A 21,065-nucleotide genomic window follows, 5' to 3' on the forward strand; every position below is an offset into this window, starting at 1 on the left:
GCGCGCCCCCGCTGCGGCCCCGCGCCCCCCGGGAGCGCCCCGCGAGTAGGTTCTGTGGACACGCCCCCTCGTTTGCATGTAGCGCGCTGCTCAGCCAATCAGACGCGCCCACGGCCGGCCCCGCCCCGCCGCTCAGCTCCGACCTGCGGCGCCCGAGGAACGCCCGCAGAGCTGCTGCTGCAGCGCACCCCCAGCAGCTGCACCTGCTGCGTGAATTCCCGAAAACAGGTTGAAAAAGGCTGCCTTTGAGCCCACAATAATACCCATACAGTCCTATTTCTTGCGTCCAGGGAGAGAGACCACTCCTCGAGCTCCCTATTTTATGCCTACTCCCTCCTCCTTGCTTTTTGTCCCAGTGCCTTCGTACTATCAGCGTTCTGCTCTTTGAATCTCTAAGTTGAAAACAGGGCTGCTTAGTGATAACGGCAAAGGCAAGGTATAGAGCTGCATCAAATACTACATTTCATTTGCAATGTTCTTTGCTCCCTGTCTTTAAAATTGTGGGTGCTAAAAACACCAATACCTAAGCAGTACTTTAAGCCCTTTGCAAGCAGAACTAAAATTAAAAATCTTATGTATATATTCCTAAAGCAGACTTTCAGAACATTAGTTTTACCATATTCAATTACTTCTTTATGATTTAGGTACTGTAAACTTTGCAACTAAAAACTTAAGTCTTTCCAAATTACTTCTCCTCATACTTTTTACTTGCTAGTGCCATTTACCAGAAAGACCACAGATACCTTTTGTGAACACCTTTCAATGACAAAACTGAATTAACAGACAGCAGGCTGATCCTACCTGCTTACCACAAACACAAGCATACAGAAATAAGTAAGCCTTTTCTGCAAGGACCTCTCTAAACTGCGGCTTTACCTTTTTTCAGGAGTTTCTTCACCTTGGCGCAGTTCCCCTGCCTGACACACTCGTGCATCTGAGCTTCGGGGGAGTCCCCTCTGGTAGTCCCAAGCTGGACAGGGCAGGGAATTGGGAGCGGGAGCGCGTGCGCCATCCCCTTCCCTCAACGCGACTCGGAAAGGCTGCGAATCACCACAGGGCGCAGGACTTATTTCACAGTTCCGAAACGCCAGCGGATGACCCTCAGCAGTGGCCGCTCCTTCCTTGGGGACCCTGAGGAGAGAAGGAAGGCGCTCAGCCCGCTGAGGAGAGGCTGCCCCAGGGGAGAGGGGCTCAAGGAGGGGCACAGAAAGCTGACAGCGGGGAAACGCCAGCACGCCTCTAACACCTGAGGGCAAGAGAGGCCTCTCTGCGGGGCTGAAGGGAGGGCTGAGCCCACACCACCCGCCTCAGGACCCTCAGAGACCCCAACCCCTCAGCGCCAACCGCCCTCAACCGTCCCCCAACGGCCGCGGTCACGTGCCGGCTCTCCTCGCGCCTCAGCGGGCGGCGCATGCGCAGTCCCCTCCCTCCTCCTCCTCCTCCTCCTCCGCCGCCCCCTCCCCGGTGTTTCCGGGCGCCCCTGCAGACGGGGCCCAGTGCGGCCCGGTGCGGCCCAGGCGGCGGGGGGGCGGCATGCAGCGGGCGGTGGGCAGCCTGCCGCTCGGCCCCGCGCTGCGGGCCAGGCTGGCGGCCGCCGGCTTCCAGACCGCGCAGGAGCTGCTGGACACCGGGCCCTGCGGGCTGAGCAGAGGTAGCGGTGAGGGGATGGGGCCCGGCCCGGCACCGGGAGCCCCCCCCTCCCCCTCCGGGGGATCCGGGCGGGGGGCGCGGGGCTGGGCCCGGGTGTTGGGGGGTGAGGTGCGGGCTGCTGGGAGCCGCCGGGGCTCGGTTCTGCCCGAGGAGTCGCACTGAGGGGCTAGGGAAGGGGGAAAATGTAGAGGGACTTTGACGTCTTTAAAGAAGAAAATGGGCAAAAGTTCCCTCTCGTTTCAAAAAAAAAAAAAAAAAGTTGAGTGTTAAATACAAATGGGACACTAAAAATTCAGAATATTCCCTTTTACAAAAAAGTTCAGTGATAAATACAAGTGGAACACTAAAAATTCAGAATATGCCCTCTCACTGACTTCCCCCATTGCACGTTTTAAACACAGTAAGCTAACAAACGGTTAGGGAGCTGTTTTGTTTTAAACAGAAGAAAATAACGTACAGTTAGGAAGCTGTGTTGTTTTTTCTTTTTTTTTTTTTTCTTTTTTTTTTTCCCCAAGAATCTCAAATATGATTTGCACAGCCCTCCTAAGAAGTGTCTCACGATTTTTATTATTACAAGTTTTACTACCTGTGGTGATCCGTTGTTGTAGCTACACCTCGAAAATCAAAGTGAAGTGACCGGATCCTGGCCTATCCGCGTGTAAAGACACGCATGCACGCTTGTGCTGCCTCACTGCTGTTCCTAGCTCTGTGTTTGACATCTAAAAATAAGGTGTGACGGTGCTCAGCCCCGGGATACCCCGAGTACTCGCAGTACCAGCAGTAGGTGTCACTACCACTTACTAGCCTGCAGCCTGGCTTTGTTTTTCAGGGCCTTGTTTGCTCCAAATGAGGTTAACTTAGCGGCGCATTCAGCACAGAATAGGCGCGTTGCTCTCCCAGATCCTGACCGGATCTGTGAACACCGCTCTGGGTTTTTTATTTGCTTATTGCCACCAGTGCATCATTGCTCCGAGTTCTTCTGACAATCAGGTCATCGGTTCCAGAGCTGTTGGCAAGCTCTGTGCGCTATAACGCTAAAAGAATTAATAATTTTGAGTTATGCATCGGAATTATCACATTTTGTCAAAAAAAAGTTGTGCTATCTGAACTTTAAATTGCTATTTATAAAAATAAGGTAATCTTTCATGATTTTTGTCTCTTCTAGAAATCGGAATCTCCAAAGAAGAGGCACTGGAGGCGTTACAGGTTGTAAGGCAGGAATGTTCTGGCGATGCAGCAAGGACTGCTGGGGGAGCTGGCACCACCAGAAAGTGCACAGCGCTGGAACTTCTGGAAGAAGAGCAGGCGCAGGGCTTCATCATCACCTTTTGTTCGGCCCTAGACAATATGCTGGGAGGTGGCGTGCAGCTGACAAAGATCACTGAGGTCTGTGGAGCGCCTGGTGTTGGGAAAACACAGCTATGGTATTTTATTTTTAGATTACTTTTGTGCAACTGAGAATCGCTTTTCTTTGTTGAATTTAACTATGATGAGAGCTGTGATCGTTACGCAGTTTGATGATGGCTAGGCACCTTCCCGTTCCACGTATTCCTCAGCAGAAATGTAGTGAGTGAGGAGGGAAGATGCTCCTAACGAACGTGTTTCTGTTTTTGTCTGTTTCCCATGACAGCATGCAGTTGGCGGTAGATGTACAGATTCCAGAATGCTTCGGGGGTGTCTGTGGAGAAGCAGTGTTCATCGACACCGAAGGAAGTTTCATGGTAGACAGAGTAGCAGATATTGCAGCCGCCTGTGTGCAGCATTGCCAGCTAATTGCTGAAGCTCATCAAGAAGAAGGTAATGATTCTGTGACATGTTTCTTTCTGTCTGGTAGGCTGGGATCTGAGTGAAACTGGTGTGTCATAGGCTGATACTTTACAGTTTGAGAGTTTCAGCAGCAGTGCTGGCTTAAGCAGTTTTTGCTGCCAGCCTTTTTTCTTCCACCCCTGTGTATGAGACCGTGAACTGCGTCACTGTGACTGGAGCCATGCTGCAGGCTGAGCTGGTCTAGTTTAAGAATAACCTTTTTCTGATTGATGATTCATTGGTGGTTTTTGTGTGTTTTAGGGATCTTGGTTTATCTTTTTTAAACACGGATCACTTTAATGATTGAATTTACAGCAAAAGCAAACGCAGCTCTGCCAGGAAAACTGGAGGATAAGGTGCTGTGGTGCAGGGACAGGAAGAACAGCCGAGGAAAAACAGAAAAGACAGAATTTCTTAAGGCAGCATGGCTAAACGGTGTGTGAACAAAGATAAAAGGACACTTTTAGCCCAAGATAAATGGGCTACTTCCTGTACATTAATTAAACAATGCATGATTAATGCTCACTGTTGTCCTCTAGTGGTGTTCTGGCTTGAAAATGATTTACAAGGAAAAGTTCTTTCTCAGAAATTAATTTTTCATTTTCAGCACGCTCCCTTGGAGGTTCCAGTGTATCCACGTGCAAGTACTGAGATAGCATCTGCTCGCTACCTCTCTGACTTTCCAGCCAGATGGAAGACCTGTTTTCCACACTCTTTACCTTGACTGTTTCTCTTAACAAAGTTTCTGGGGTGTTTGCTGCTGTTGTTGCTGTATGTGGAAAGCATAGTATGGTGGAATGACGGTAGTAGCAATTTGCTAGTGTGGATTTCTGACTCAGTTATTCATCTATTTCTTCCCAGATCATCAGAAGGCTTTGGAGACTTTTTCTCTGGAAAGTATCCTTTCTCACATATATTACTTCCGTTGCCGTGACTACATAGAGCTTCTAGCACAGGTCTATCTGCTCCCAGACTTTCTTTCAGAGCATTCAAAGGTAAGATTTTTTGCTGACTTACCTGAAAATAACGCTCATTTTCGCACTAAAGATTTTCAGGGATACTCTAAGAGTAACATGCTGGTCCCTCATCAGTTTGGCTGGCAGTAATACACTGTCTGATGCCAGAGTACAGATGCAAAGCTGGTTTGCTTTTCATTCCTGTCCCAATTACTCCTGAAAGTAATTAGCTTTTGCTACCAATGCTGCCACCGTTCTGAATCTCAACTTTAAGGCAAGGGTACTGGATCTACGTTGCCACAAAGGTTATATTTCCATGAGCACCGAGTTAGGAATCACCACACAACTGCCTTGCAGGTGTCTGAGCTCAGTGCTTGTGTGATGACCACTGTGCAAAGGGATCAGGAGGACCTAGTGCCAGTTTTTCCCCCTAGAAGATCTCTGAGGGCCAGAAGCATCCTGCACATCTTGGCATCCAGAAAGTGACTGTAACTTCTTTCCAGTACATCTTCCGTTGCTACAAGCAACGAGAGCCTGCAGCTTAACTCTTGGGTGGACTACAGCCAAAAAGTTGCCTAGCATCTAGTTCCCAGTGAAATGCTATTGCAAGGCACATTTTTTCCACCTCCCTTCCAGATTTCTAGATTCTACCCAGCAGATCACTCCCGAGCAGGATTTGGGGAAGAAGACTTGTGCCTCGCTGCAACAGAGCACAAATCAGTGTTGTTTGGTTAAATTGTTTCTTGATTTCATTTCCATTTTTGGAAGCTATGATCTTGAAAGCACAGATGGGAGTCTTACTTTTACATAGTGTAGTCTGGTATTTCCCTTTCTCTGCCAGGTACTAACGGTGCCCTGTTGTGTTTGCTCTTGTGGAAAGAACACGGCTTCATTAGCACAGTTACATTGGGCTGCAGTTCTTTGCTACCATCTGTGCTGATTATTGCTGCTTGGCCTGGAGCCTGAAATACTGAAGGTTGCAGGAAAACCGTAAGACCTTCTGGTGGTTCCTTGGACAGGCTATAAGTGGCTCGACAGATTGCTCATTGCAATCTAGCTCTCATTAAAATTAGTTCGATCCTTCTGTGCAGGTCTGGAGCTGAGACTGGGGACTGCAGGAAAGTCTCCAGGTTTTAGGTTTTGTTAGGAGAGATGCAAAGATAGACGGGGTGATACAAATTACTTCAAGATCCTATTAGTAAGAGAAACAACAATAATGTGTAAAAGACTATGTTAGAAAATATCCTTGTCATAATAACCAATTCGTTGAGGTCTTTCAGAGAAAAACTGACATGAAGGGTATGTGTTACCAGCTCTTTCAACTAGACTAAACCATTCAAAGCAAGGCCGTGTTATTTGCTATTTTATAACAAGTGCAATGGGAAGAAAATAAACTAAATTATAACCTACCTGGGTATTAATCTGATAAGCAAGTTACATAACTATGTACACATTCCCTTTTAACATGAGTCATGTTTATACTGTTAAGCTGATTGTTCTTACAGTCAAAAATTATACACGGTGAAGATGAACAGGCTCATGGAAATGAATTTGCAGGAAGGAGAAAAATGATAACAGAAGAATATCTTATTTTAGTTCTAACTACTCAGTGTTCTTTTGAAATGAAGATTTTTTTTCCAGTTGGAGCCCCAGGGCCATGTCACTGTGTTTGCTGCAGGCTTGTATGTTCCAGACACAAAGCTACTTTCTACTAAATGAGTTAAATCAATATACAGAAAATGAGAACTTTCTTGTTTCCAGTTTGTTGTCTTGTATGTTAATGCAGATAGCCAAGATTTTAGAGACAACATGTGAACACCGTAAGGCAATCCATCTCCCTTCTGTATTTCAGGCAAATTTGGGTCAACCAAACAGCTACAACAAATTAAGTTAGTATAAATCAAAATCCCAGACTAATGTTTATGTAGTGTCTTGAGGGTGATGAGCCTGCAGCAGCACTGTGCTCAGCTAATGATTGCTACAAAAGCCATAATTCAGCAAAGCAAGCGTCTCCAGGCAGGATAGATACTCAGCTCCATTGCATAGCGTCTGGACTATCTGAAAGCATCTGTTAAAATGAGTGCTTCCGAGATAGATCATCAGATTCCAAAGGTCCCATTTTAACAGTGACTGCAAACAGCATGTCTTCTAGTTTTGGTTTGGCTCTTATTTTTTGAGGGAGAAGGTGAAATAAAGTGTTTGTGGAGAGTTGACTGAAGTACAATTCCGTGCATAATACAGTACTGTGCTTAGCAAGTGTTCTAGTGTGTTTGGAGCTTGAGGATCTTTACCCTGCACTCTTTTGTGCAATGCTGATTGTCTGCAATAACAATAGGTTTCATTTGATACTCTCGTGGATGCCAGTATACAAAATTATCACTTTATATAAAACATTACGAAGCTGTTAAAAAGAGATCTTAAAGCTCTTTGTTTTCAGTCTGTAGGATAGTAATGGCACTTTTTCCTTTTCTTCTGTGCTGAGGTCCGACTGGTGGTGATTGATGGAATTGCGTTTCCCTTTCGCCATGACTTTGAGGACCTCTCACTTCGAACAAGGCTTTTGAACGGTCTGGCACAACAGCTGATCATCATAGCGAATGATCATAAATCAGCGGTAAGTCTGGCTAGGCTTAAATCACAAAAGTGCTACTTTGGAATAAATACATTACAAGGAATTAAACCAACGTGATTCGTAATTGTCTGTAGACAGCAAATTAAAGCTGCAGGAATGTCCTTTACTATTGTGTTTGCCAGTTTGATTGGTAAGTATAGATGGATCACACAGGCAAAACTGTATAGATGGAAAATTCTTGCACTTGCCAAAGTAAGTAAAATTTGAATAAAAAGCATCCTGTGAATCTTAATTAAATGGTAGCGTGTCTTTTTTTCCTATTGTTTCTTATCATCTTCTTCCATGATTTGGTTGGAAATAGAATGCTTCTGTAGTAACTTCTACCTACAAAGCGCACACGTTAGATCCGAATATTTAGCGGTTACAACTACTCTTTGTTTAAAAATAAACTGCTGTCTCAGAGGAGGATCTGTCCTTACGGAGGAAAAACAATTTATCTGCTACAGTTTGCTTTGCTGTTCGGCACCCATGGAAACCCATAGCTTCCTTCCTGGGCATTGTTCCTCCATCATTTTTGCCAGCAGGGAGGCCTGCAATGTGCACCGTGTAACCAGCAGATGGCACTCAGAAGCTGTATCTGTTCCAGAAGTTGTGTTGGCAAGTCTGGTATGGAACAGAAAAGCATTGTTCAGGAATTAGAGCTTGCTGGGTCTCAAAATGGTGCTTGCCACTGTAGCTGTTTCCAGGTGACTTGCTTCCTTGTCACCCACAACTCTCTCGCGCAATTGGCTTTTGTTAGGAACTGCTAAAAATAAGCTTGTGCTTCCTCTGATAGCTGCAGGAAGGGAAGGAGCACTGCTCTGTGTTCTGCCTGGGTTAGGTGATGGTGCTCGCTGCTGCCCTTCTCCCCCATGACATGAATTGTAAAAGTTCTTCCTTTTGGTGTGGGCACCAAGGGGGACATGTGACTGTTTCGTTTGCACAACCTCCAGCTGCTTTTGCTCATAAATTGGGTACCTGGTGACCTTGAAAGAGAGTGGTTGTCATTGAATAGTTTGTTTGTTTGTTTGTTTGTTTGTTTCCCTTGGTTAAGGGAAACATATTTTTTCTATTGAAAAAGTGAGGAGTTTAGTGCAAACCCTTGCTAAATAAATGTGATTAAAGAAAAAAGTGATCCATCACAGAGCCTCAGAAATGGTTTAACTCAGTGACCTTCTCCTTAGTTTTTGAGTTAGACTGCAAGCTACCTGGAAATAAATTCAGAAATTGCTTGACTGGCAGCAAAGCTGGGCAATCTGAATGCTAGGAAGGAAATTTTCTTGAATTTGTACCGGTGAACTCAGTGAGTTGTGCTGGGATGTCCAGAGCAGCCCTTCTCCAGCAATGAGGTGGAGGGCTTTTGGAGCCCTTTGGAGGGCTGCTGTCATCCATTTGTGATGTTTTAGCATGTGCCCCTGTGCTCAGTGCTTACTTCAGCGTGCATTTCTACCTGTTCAAGTAAGAATCATACAGCATATCAAACAATGAAAATTCGTAAGGTTTAAGATAGGCACGTTGTTTTTTTTTTTATTTTTCATTTTTAATGAACTTTGCAATTAATATTCCTGGCTCTTTTCTGTCTCACCCACCCCCATTTCTACCAGAGATCTAACCTAGACTGTCTGTGAACCTCCTACGAGTGATTTGTGCTGCGAAAACACTCCCCCGCTCTGTCTGTTCACTTTCATTCTGCTTTGTATTGTACCCTCTTGCGCATTTTTAGACTACAAGGTGCAGAAATTCTGTTAATCACTAGACTTATACACGCTTTGTGCAGCACCATCGAGTTCATTTATGCCACAGTGACTGAACTCTTGTCTCTATATGGAGGGCTCGTACAAGTCATGGGCATCTAGATACTGATCCAAACAGTATTCAATACAAATGCTGTAGAAGATACAAGCTGTGCAGAACATGTGTCCCTTGGGAAGGAAGAATTTTAGTTTGCTTATTTATTTATTTATTTTTAAGTCTTGAATGATAGACTTTAAAGGCCTTTCATGCACACTGAAAATAGATTTTGCAGGCTTGTCTTATTTTGTTTTGGCTGTTGAGAAAAGATGAGGCACCTTTATAGTTTCTTCTTGCTAACACACTGCTTCATTTCCATTGGCAAGAGTTGTGCTTAAGTAGCTATTCTGTCAATAAAAGCTTTTTACAAATCCCTGCCTTTCTTCCCACTAGTATGCTGCCTTTCTGGAAATTTTGTTTGTTTGCTTCTGTTTCCAATTCTAGGTAGTTCTGACAAACCAAATGACAACAAGGATTGGACAAAGCCAGTCCACACTGGTACCTGCTTTAGGTAGGTGTTTAGCTTGTGAGTTGAAAACTGAGTTAATATTTCAATGTATGACTTCTTTTGGCATTGGTCGCAAAGGAAATGAAGTTGCCTGCTGAATTTCGGCAGAGTAGCGGAATCCATGGTGAAACTGTTAGTCCCATCTGGAACTGCCTGCATTGGGGAACGCTGCAGTAGTGCTTATATATGTCAGCATTGTAATTATAATTATCAACTATTAAATTTTATTCTAAACGCAAATATGGCACACAGGTTACGGTTAGATTTTTGAAAAGGGATTACAAATGGTGTTAAATGTCATGACATTTGAAAATTGCAGGAACTCAGATTGAGAACATTGCTGGACTTCTTTTTTTTTCCTTTTAAAACAATTTTTAATACTTAACTCTGTATTATTACACCTATTCCTTAAGCAGACTGAATCGCCCTTTAAGGGGAAGCACATGGTGCTATGAACAGCCTAAGTAACTAGATTGAGACCTGCATCAAGTGGGATGCAGCTTTCCCCTGAGGATTTAGGCTGTGGAGGTACCTCTGTTTCAGCTGCAGCTGTGTCAGCTAAGGAGGCCACTACTCCTGCTGGAGGTCACTGCCTCATCCTTTATGCTGGCTGAGCTGTTTGTGATTGTCTCCCAATCCATTTCTGCCCAAAGTGGGCCAGGTGAGCTTCAGCTATTTAAGCAGTAAGTAAGCTGCTGGTAAATCAGGTAATTTAGGTTGAAACTGTCTGGTGAGTGATCATACAAAGAACGTAGGGATGGAGGTGGGAGCATTAAACCTCTAGCAGGAAGGTGGTGATGGCCAGGTTAAAGCACTAACAAGAACACGTGTCCACAGCTTAGTGGTAGCACGCCTCAAAATACACTGCAATTTCCTGAATTCTCTGAGAATCATTCACCTCCTCTCCAAAGAAGTTTAATTTTTTTATTTTGCCATTACACTTGCACGTGTTTCTATTGCTTATTTGCAAAGGTGTTTCTTATTTGGTGCATGGCTGGAACTGTCTACCTGTTGCTCTCTGCAGTTATGATGTAGGGGGGAGTTCTTTGTGGGATCCTCAATTACAGCCTGCACATAGTCCTCTAAGTGTTCTTTTTACAGACTTCCATTTCGCCCTGTAATGAGCAGAACACCTCGTATAGATTCTTCTGCTGGTCCTTCTCCCTGGTCACAGGGGAAAATAGAACAGCTCTTCTGGAATAGAGATTTGGACAAATTAAGAGTTAAATGCTGAGCTTTTTCTTCTTACAGGTCATAACTTCACATTATTTTGTGATGCAGTTAAAGGGCACAAATTCTCTGACCACAGCTTCAGTTGCTGTGAACTAAGTAATGAACCCCCTGTCCTGGAGGGGAAGGAGAGAAAGGGGACAGTACAAAGGCAGAGATGTTCTCAGTGTCTGTACAGGCATTGAACCATTAGGCACAGATGTAAGATAAGATGAACAAATACAGATCATCTCCTTGGAGAATGTGGAACTCTGAGCTGTGCATGCAGATAAAGCACCAGCTTTCAGTATCTGACCCTTTTTGTCATTTCTGCCTCCCGCTCTCTGATGTATTAGTTATTTTTGGCAGCCTTTCTGGCTATAAACTGAATTAAAGCTAATAGATTGTTCTTTTTAAATAGCCAGCAATGTCTGAGAGCTGTTCTGTTTATTAAGTCATGGGGACAATAAAGAATATGAAAGGATTCAGAGCAGGCTGCAATTCAAAGGCATCACGTATTGCCTTGCGCATATTTTTACTTTTTACAAACATTTAATTTGACATAACCTCCTATTGACCATAAACTGATTGTGACTCTCACCAGAGCGTGTGTAACCACATGGTATTGTTGAACTAAATGGTATGTACTCCTGCAAAATTGAGGGTTTGTAGCAGCTGCTAAAATATTCAAGCAAGGAGATGTTCGTTCTAAACAGCAATATCTCAAGTTGAGTATTTCAGAATGATACAAAGCTGTTTTCAATTTGATGTGAATTTATTCCATAGACTCAGTGCAAGTACTGAGCTGGTGGATTACAGTGTGGCTTTTATGACCCTCTCTGAAAGGATGCTATTTCAACAACCTCATCGTAAAGGCTAAAGAACCTCTTGCTCCACTATGCTTGGTTGTAGCTAAAGAAACTATTTAGGAATGGGTCGGGAGCAAAACCCCAAGTGAAATGAATCCCCTACGTATTTTTTCCCCCATTGATTGTAAGCCTTTGACATTTCTAAGATTGTACAAAAGCATTAATCTCTAAACTCTTACTCATCTTCCTAGCAGAAGGGAAGTTCTTAATTATGAGGGAAAAAAAGCACAGATGCTGCAAGGTATTAAGTCAAGAGCTTTATGGAGGGGCAGCTTTCTTTCCCACTAGTGATAGCTAAGCTGGGTGTTCCTAGACATTTCTACTTGATATGTTTAGAAAGGAGGTCAAATATTAATCTGCAACCAGTTTAACTCAGAAATGCCTCATTTTACAGTAGCATACTTTTCTTATATTTGATATAGTTGGAAAGATTCTGGTATGGAATTTGTACCTATTGTAAAATGTGTTTTGATCTCTGGTTCAGAACTGTACCTGGTAGCCAAAATCTCAAATATCATAGAGCAGGGTCTGGCAAGATGCCTGGAGGGTCTAGGTCTTCAGCCAAATCATGTTTTTTTCTTTACCATGCTACAATGAGTACCAGAGCACGTGGGGCATGTGGGCCTAGTGACATGATGGAGATCAAATTAATAAGGGATTCAGAAGTTAGACCTGTGTGCAGGTGAACAGGAGAGGCTTGCAGCACTTAACCCAAATGACTCTTTTAAAATCTAATCCATCTTCAGACTGCTGAAGGGATGAACAGAGAAAAGCATCAAATAAATCTGTCTGTAAATTGACTGAGCTTGCTAGGTGTGAAAAAACAGTGGGGCCGTTTCCCATGAAATACAGTAACATTCTGAACTTCATTCTCTTTTTATTTTTCTTTTCCCTTCGCTTTTGGTTGTGTGCCTTTTGCATTCTTCTGTCAGAAGTGGAAGACTGCTTTGGGGGCCCTTAATACTTTAATAATCATTGCCTTCCTCCCAAAGCATGTATCCCAAAGGGAGTGATGTTTGCTTATAATTATGCCTAAGAGACAGAATATCAGAATCTTAGAGTAGGATTTAGACATACCCACTAGACTTCTTAAGTAGTAATTAGAAAAATCTTTTCTTCCCACTGCCTCTGTTTTCAAGATTTGTGTAGTACCCATCCTTTAATAAGCATACATAAAAAATTTCTACAAATACAAAAATATTTCAATAAAATACAGTGGAGTACGTGGGTTATTCATTGTCTCCGTATATTTGATATGCTAGTTGTGAAATCCTTGCATGTATGAAAAAGATGTGATTCATTACTACAAGAAAAGTATGTATGGTTTAATTGTGGTGGGTTTTTTTGGAAGACTGGTCTAGTTTCAGTTAAATTACCGATGCTGCTGCTTCTATAGGAGATAAATAAAATGGCCTGTCATTTTGTGTTACCCAGGAGAAAGCTGGGGACATGCTGCTACTGTGCGTTTAATCTTTCACTGGGACAAAAGTCAGAGGTAAGTGAAAGTGTAGGCCAGTAAGATACGTAGTAATACTGAGGAGTGTGACATTTCAGTCTTTTCCAACCAGCTCTAGTTGCCAAGCAGGCTTTTGAATTTGACTTTTGTCCTTGGTCTTCTATGACCCAGGCTATTGAGGCTTAAGAACCATCTAGTTCAACCCAAGATGGTGTCACTGAACTGTTCTGCTTCTCCTTTTTAATACGGTCAGCTTGCTGCAGTGCCATGCCTGATCAAAATAGCCTAATGGCAGTTCCTTCGACTCAAGAATTCAGGATCTGGTGGCTAGGTTTAAAGAAAAAAAAGTTACAGCTTGTCTCTGTCACAGGCTTGCGAGCTCTCCTGAAAATTCATTTTCACTGTATGTGCTTTGCAAGCAGGGAGTAGAATTTCTTTGCTGCAGTCTTTTAGGCCCCTGTCAGTATAAATCTGATGCCAAAGAAAGTGTTTCACCTGCGTATTAACTCACCAAGCCAGAACAGCGGCCCCTTAGCCTTGGTGGCAGCTGTTGGACCTTTCCACTTTAAAATGTGGCAGGATGGTTCTGAAAAACTGGACAGCTATGCAAATACTCAGCTGCAGTGAGCTGTAGAGGATTGGAAAGAGCTGCCTTATGATACGGAGTGGACCTATGGAAGATGATTTTGGAAGCCCAAAGGAGTGAAGATGACTTGTCTAAAAACAGTATAAAGTTCTGTCTGCTGCAGTGAGGTCTGCTTTGTTTCCTGGTTTTCTGTATTACAAACTCACTTCTATTTCCTGGACAGTTGCATTTGCCTTGCATGTAGTATCACAGTACTGCAACGTGAGACTTAAGAAGGCTTGGTTCAATTCCCTGATCTTCTGCAAACAACATACAAAAAGGCTACTGGAGCGTTGTAGTGCATAGTTTTGCTTGTTAAACTTCAAAGAGAAATGCTGTGACATTTTCTTATGGAATTTGGCTTTTCAAATTCTGAGTTTGAAGGCAGTGCAGAATGATTGCAGCTGTCTGTTTAATTTTGAATTAAATTAACACTGATCAGTTAACAGCCTTTATAAGGGAGAAGTTGCATCAACATGACGATTGCGAAATGAACAAAAGTTAATTTTGTGTATCAGAAGAGAAGAGCTTATTTTTCCTTCTGCAACAGAGCGAGGAAATACGGAGGTACAGGTTCCAGAAAGAAAGCCAAAGATAGGCAAATGTGTTTTATTTACTGTGCTAAATACACAGCTAATGTGGAGCAGGGCCTGCAGAAGCATAACAATTTAGATTACAACTGTATATCTGTAAAAAGCAGAAGTAGCTAGCTTCTGTTGCATTTGTACATAAGTTACCTGTACCTGATGATCCACAGTGGTTTTGTTGTTCTTGGTTTTATATTGGGTTATTGAGGTGCAAAGATGTCCATTAGAGAATCCATTTGCCTTTTTTATTATTACTATTTTACTGTGCTTTGACTAAATGTGATACCTGTCTCTTTGGTTCTCTCTACTACTGGAAATGTGTCAGAGCTTAATTACAAAGGTTCTCAGTACTGTGAGGAAAGATCCTGTTGAGTCAGAGGTATGCAGCAGCGCTCCAGCTGAGCGCTTGTAAAAGCACGGCTTCTACGGCTTCAGATTTAGGCTGTTTTGTAAAGTGTAACCCACCGCTTACATGTTCTGAGGAATTCCCTGCGTAGCTAATATGAAGCGGCAGCGTTCCTCAGGCTGTAATTACGTGCTCTCTAATAGAATGGCACCTCAGGGAGAGGGGAAAAAAAAAAAAATAATTAACAAGATCCTTGGTAGGCTGTCCTGGAACAGAGAGAACACTTTCTGAATTGGCTTTGCATAAGCGTGGTTTTGGGCAGGTGGGCATGGTGCAGACTAGCAGCCCTGGAACTGGTTGAAAAAATATCTTGCTGTTGAGGTGTTTTGCAATCTTCAGTCCATGTTACACAAGCACTTACTGAGCTAGGTGCTGCATAAGCAGAAATCAAGATACATTGCTTAGAATCTAAATGAAAAAAAATCAAAAAAAGTGTTAAAGGAGAAATACAAGAGAAATGATTTACTTGAGGTTAGGCTGTATGTCAGTGGCAAGGTCAGGCTCAGAAATAGAACATTTCGTTCTCATTCTTCATCTACTAGGTTATATTGACAGCCTTGTGAAATGCCTAGGAAAAAAACTCCCACAAAGTTTTTGAATTCTTGAGGGTATCTCCCAACCTTGAGAGGTGAAGCAACAAATGATTGCTTAATGGAGTAGGAAAGAACTGTGCTCAAAACATTTTGTTTGCATTTTAAGAAAGTGGCACTTGAAATTAATTCAGAATTAATATTGTTCCCCCCAAAAAAGTGATGAAATACTGTGATGAAGCAAGGCTAATTAGTCGTTCTTTGTTAGTGGGTCTGTATTGTGCTTGAGCTGACAGGTCACGCAGGGAGGGGATTTTGGCATCCACAATTTACATGACCTATATGAAAATACACGCATAAGAATTGCACTGGTCACCTACCTTATGACTGTGGAAAAACTTGGGTCATTTGGTTACCTGGAATTTTCTATTATTGTATCACTGATAATTATCTGTTTTCGTTTAACCAGGTTGGCAACGTTGTACAAATCACCGAGCCAGAAGGAGTCAACCATACCATATACCATTACAGTTAGTATTTCTTTGGGAATGGAGATACAGAAGTGTTAGATGTAAATAACTTTACAGATACAGACAAATCTGAGAATGCAGTTTGCTTTCTTAGTGTTGCCTTTCAGCTTCCTTCTGAAGGCAGCCAGTAATTCTGGGACATCTCCAGGTTAATGAATATTTTGCCCCTTTTTAGCAAAATGTTCTAGCATGTAACTACTCGTAAAACAGTTTGATTTCAAGAACAAATTTACAGGCAACATGTATCCATCTCTTCTTGTGCTGCTTAGTTTATCTGGCCTACGTGCGATTACGGAAGACAGTCCTGTGCTCCGAGCTTTCCTTTCGGGAGACCTCAGCAAGCCAGGCTGCTTTCTCTCTTGTCAGACTGTTTGTTTCCCTAGTGGCTCCTCTCTGCATCTGTTGCAGACTGAATGTATTTTTTTAGGACAAGGGTGAGCATCAAATATGGTATTCCAGAGCCCTTAGCAGTGCTTTATGCCATACATATTTCCACATCTCTGCTCTAAGGACATTGCCTGATATAACTTAGGTTGTACTTAGGGCTTTTGTAGTGTCCTACTGGTGACCTTATGACTAGCCATTACCTACAGATTCTCTTCTTCTGTCACTATTAAATGATGAGCTTCCAGCTGGAGTCCTTACTCAGCCCTAGGTAAATTCTGTGATTTTCTTTTGTGGAGTGCTTAGATGCTTATTAATGAGAATATATATTGTCTAAAGTGTTTATAGGTTAAAAAACAAGCACTGAACTCGTATCTTCAAATGTCAGATACATAGGTACATGCCATAACTATTTGCTGTGTGTCCTCATGGAAACACGTTGCCATAGCATTTCCTGCAGATTTTAATGCTGCCATAAAATGAGGTCTTCAAATTATTGAGCAGAAATCTGATTTTTTTTCCCACTTCTAAATATATTCACCTGGATAGATGAAATACCACATATATGTTATTTTATTTTAGTTCTGTAAAGACTGGAAGGGTAAATGGGAACACATCCTAAGGTTGTTTAGATCGTGTGAAGCGACTGTGCAGCCCTCTCTCTCCAGCTGCCAAACACGTGGATTTTATCTCAGTTTAATTGCCTCTTCAGCTTTATACATATTATAAAACAGCTATGCTCTCTTCGTCCATGTGAACGCACACTATCTTGAAATACAGTTGAGTGTGCATCCTAATCAAAGATTAGTTAAAACTTCAGATTATCCCTGTGGTTTTTTTCCCCTTAATCCTGTTGAGCTGCTTCAGCAGACGGTTTCTGTAAGTTAAAAAAAAAATGTATTATCCCTGTTTCTTTCATGAAAATCAGGTCTAATAGTAACTGTTTGCTGTTATTGTTTCCCATCTCAGCAGTTAAACTGGAAGATGTAAATATGTGTTCAGTGCTTCCAAATAATGGTCTAGCACATCTGTGTGTGCATACAGCTACAACCAGCATAGAAAAAAATATAAATTCAAGAAGCTCAGATCCTCCAACATGCTTAGGCTTACACGTGCTGTTAATTTCAATGCAAATTAGATAGCCAGTTTGTCAAAAGTACCAACATCTTCAGTGCCTGTATGCTGATGGAGAAGTATGTAACTTAGTGCCTGAGCTCTAGTTCCTTTTCAAGTGTTGGTCACCAGTCTGAGCACGTGTGGAAGCTGTGAAACACCTACCAAATTAAATAATATTTTTCACAGGCTGATAAAGATTCATTCTTAAGTGCAGAATAAGAAATGTAAATTGATTTAAGCACAAGGGAGTAAATAGGTGAATCAGATGAGCTAAATTTCCCAGGTAGTATGATCTGATTCTTTTATCATGAAAGACCGAGACCCAGAACCTGTATCCTGGGTAGGAATTGTTGGTATTTCCCTGAAATTTGGAGAGTCTGCCAGACTAACAATGAGAATACCTTTACCTTTCAAGTAATAACGCCATCTATCTTTGTCAGTCTTGATGCACTCTGTGGACTCCAGGAGACACTGAAGACCAACCCAAAATGACAGTAACAAGTCTAAGCTACGTCGGTCCACGTGGCCCTTTTTAAACCATAGTTCTGTTAGCCATGTTCTCTCCATATAAAGATGATTATCAGGCTTTGCATATGCATAAAAAATTCTTACTTTTTCACTGGAGAGAGGCTGTGTCTAGTATATACATGCCTTTAACTGAATGCAAAACATCCATACTAAGCAGCCTACTCCATCATGTTCTGGCCTTTATAGCCATTGGAATGCTTTTACAGAGAGTCTAGCATGCTGGATTAAGTGGATTCTTGGCTTTGATCCACCTTTGTGCCTAAGGGAAATGGCAAAGATTAGATGCAAGCAGCAGTGAAACACTAAACTTGAAGATTCCCCATTATGCTATTTAGAATAACACTTGAGTTGCTTAAAATAGAGGGACTGCACAAGTTCCGCCCTTGTGGCGCTCTAGCTGTTTGTTCCTTTAAAAAAATAGCAGACTGAGGTATTTAGAAATAGAAATATAGAGATGAGAGGTTTAAGCAAAACATTTTGATTGGTTTTGTCTTGGGTTAATCTTGGTGTGGGACACACCAGCATTTTATTTAAAAAAAAAAAAAGTCACATATTTAATAGTAATTCTAGCTGATTTTTCACACTGCACTAACCTGAAGTGCCAGCCTTCCTGAAACGCTCTCATGGCCTCCTTGTCTCTACCTGGGCATTTAGGATCCCCAAAACACTTTCTTTTTAACACTTTTTCCTGTCTTAAGTCTGTATTGCAGTGAGAGTCCTTCACCAAGCTGTCAGCAGGGCTCCCTACACAGCATTTGGAGATGGAAAGGCAGTTGCAGGCTTCACATAACATCTCAATGTTATGTGATAATTGATGACATTTAACTAACGAGTTTTTCCAGAATCTTTAATATTTTAAAATCTTTTAATATCATCAAACTGTGAGCTAATACAACAGAAAATACCAGTGTTACTAAGCAAATTAGATCACCTTAAGCTCCCTAGCAGCATCTAGTTTTCTAGTTTAGTTTTTGGCAGTTAAATGTTCTCAGCCCATCGTGTCCCATAAATCACTGTGCTGGGACAAACTCTGCAGTCTGGAAAGACTGATTCAGATACCCTGTTCTTAAAATGTCTCATCAATGTTTTCAGTTCCATTAAATAGATGCATGAAGCAAAAATACCCTAGGTCTTAGAGATTTTCAGTTTTGTTTCTGAAAATGGCTGAGGTGATTAATAATCCAGCAGTCATCTTGCTTCTGTGGGAGTTTGACTTGAATATGGGCTGAAGGATTTGGCTTTTAATTTAAATAAATAGACAGCATAAGTTAATTTACAGAGAAGCACTGCTTTGCAGTCATAGGGGTTATTAATGGTAAAATGAAAATGCTAGCCTCACTGGTGAAAAGAAAGTATCTTTAAAAAGTAAAACCAGGAGAGGCAGTTATTAGTCAGTATGTGTGCTGAAAACCTTTCAGTTCTGAGCTTAGCCTGGTCTATAAACATTCTGTAGCCACTCAGCTAAAATAAACGATAGCATCATGCCTTCCTTATTCTGATCTTCTGGGAACTAGTTACTCATGCTTTATATCCATAGAAGTGGTATCACATGATTTTACTTGCATATTACAGCCTCATGGCTTCCGAGATGTGCAGCCTCCAGCTGTCACCCAAAACACGGAAAGTACTGAAATGAACCCTCGCAAACGGCCACGGAGAGAAGAGGAAAAATAACAGTGGTTCAAAAGAGAGAATACAAAAAGGTGTGCTGCTTGAGAACAGCTGCATGGAGAACAGGCAACCAGAGGTAGCCTGAGAGACTCTTTAACTTAAATTCCTGCTTCTGGACATTATTTTAATGTTAAAACTACAATATGAAAATTTGTGTGGCAGAAAACTCCTTTGTGTATGGCATAATTTTATAATAAAATCTTTTTATATATATATAATAAAAGGTTTCTGCTTTTTTGAGATGGAGAATACAACTACTTTTACTCTGGGTTTAAAAAAAAAAAGGCAATGCAAGCATCTAGTGCAGTATGTTTAATGACACAGTTCTTGATCACTCATCTGTTTTTGTGTGCCTCTGAATTTTAACAAGGTTTCATGCAGCAATCTGCTCACATGCCTCAAACCAGGGCAAAAAGCTGTGGAGCTGCTGATAGATGCTCTAAGATAAATACATGCTTAAATGCTGTGCCAGATTGGGGCATTAGCCCTTACCTGCTGCAAAGTCCTTGATCAAGGGCAGTCAAAGCCCTGTTTTGAACTTCTCATTTATCTTGTAGTGGTAACAATAGAGACAAAAGACTAGATTTGAAGGACAAAAGCTTTAATCCATATGTTCCTATCTCGGTAAGTGAGAATGTTTACCATTGTTTGAGCCAAACTGCTGCCTAGCCCTTAGCTTCTCCTTTTACCAAAACATTCAGAATGAGAATTCTGCATGTGGAGTCTGTTTGGTTTGTGGCTTTCATTTAACAAAGAGGAGACCTGGGCTTCTTAGACACCAGCAATATATTAGCAGCTCCACACTCTAAACCAAATGAATGAGTGTCCGCTGAAAATACAGCAGGGATTTGTCCTTTTTTATTAACAGAGAACAAATTGATGAGATTACTGGAGGAGAAGAAAGGTACTACAGTGCAAAATAGTAATTACTTCAATTGTGAGAAGTGTTTGTTTGTACACATGCACACATACGACCCCTTTCTGGCACAGTTTGATAATGTTATAGCTGAGGAAACTCAGCCAGCAGACTAAATGGAAAATTCAAGTTGTGGGAGTCACTATCTTTAATTTTTAATTTAGCAACACTAAACTGCCTTTGCCTTAAAACAAAATTCAATGCTGAATCTGAGTCACAAAACCTCTCTATTTGAAAAGCTGCAAGGAAGTGGCAGTGATTTCTAGATCATTATAGTATTTAAATATAATTTACATAATAAAATATTAAAAGGAAAAGTAGTCAGTTGCCATACACCAAACTGGGCTCTATCAAAATTTAAAAACCATGAGTCAGGGAGAAGCTCTCAAGCAAGCATGACAGAGGAAGAGAGACGGCAGGATTAGTGACTCAGACAAACATTTCAATGCAGGAGACACAGGCAAACAAAAGGGTCCTACAGCATGTGATGTCAGCAAGCAAACGCTCCATTTGGGAATAATAACCTCCTCCGTAGCGCAGTGCAGGAGGGGGGAGCTAGCACAGTACACATGCTTACGTAGCCACAAGGCAAACCATCCATTAAGAATGTTGTGGCGATATTTTCAGAAGCGCTGCTGGTTACTAGTGATAGCTGCCATCTACCACGTTTGGTATTTATGGAAAAATCCATTCCTGTCAATTTATTGTCTTCTGATTTAATATCCTCAGCATGTCCTTCCGTGTGCATGGAGAGTAGGGATGTCTCCAATACGCTATTAATTTCAGCTGACTGTTCTGCTTTTTGTTTTGTTTGTAGTAGTGTACTGTCCAGAAGCCTGAGCTGAGATGCTCATCCTTTATACCAAGATAGGTCATTTTGTCTGAGTAAATGTTAGATCCTCAGTATTCTAGATAT

The 21,065-nt window shown here is 42.0% G+C and overlaps 2 protein-coding genes across 4 annotated transcripts in view; one reads left to right on the forward strand and one right to left on the reverse strand.

The window, feature by feature from the left end:
* The window catches only part of TEX14 (testis expressed 14, intercellular bridge forming factor), a 26,806-nt gene extending 25,678 nt beyond the window's left edge, over window positions 1-1,128 (reverse strand). For both annotated transcript variants that reach the window (XM_035343341.1, XM_035343342.1), the window contains exon 1: window positions 877-1,128. In XM_035343341.1, coding sequence (XP_035199232.1) covers window positions 877-1,012 — 136 coding nt within the window. In that variant the 5' untranslated portion in view covers window positions 1,013-1,128. The remainder of the gene's footprint in view (window positions 1-876) is intronic.
* A 359-nt stretch (window positions 1,129-1,487) lies between these two features.
* RAD51C (RAD51 paralog C) lies at window positions 1,488-19,456 on the forward strand. 2 transcript variants are annotated; one of them, XR_004755335.1, is made up of 9 exons: window positions 1,488-1,651; window positions 2,816-3,074; window positions 3,281-3,447; window positions 4,318-4,451; window positions 6,895-7,026; window positions 9,259-9,325; window positions 12,797-12,895; window positions 15,474-15,534; window positions 19,135-19,153. XR_004755335.1 is itself a non-coding variant. In XM_035343232.1 (9 exons), the coding sequence occupies exons 1-9, from the start codon at window positions 1,534-1,536 to the stop codon at window positions 19,234-19,236; spliced, it is 1,101 nt and encodes a 366-aa protein (XP_035199123.1). In that variant the 5' UTR covers window positions 1,488-1,533; the 3' UTR covers window positions 19,237-19,456. The 2 variants fall into 2 exon arrangements, 1 of the variants encoding a protein (XP_035199123.1); XM_035343232.1 differs by having other exon boundaries at window positions 12,835-12,895; window positions 19,135-19,456.
* Window positions 19,457-21,065: the final 1,609 nt, after the last annotated feature.

This window comes from Oxyura jamaicensis, chromosome 19 (assembly GCF_011077185.1).
Source record: "Oxyura jamaicensis isolate SHBP4307 breed ruddy duck chromosome 19, BPBGC_Ojam_1.0, whole genome shotgun sequence".
Classification (NCBI taxonomy): domain Eukaryota; kingdom Metazoa; phylum Chordata; class Aves; order Anseriformes; family Anatidae; genus Oxyura; species Oxyura jamaicensis.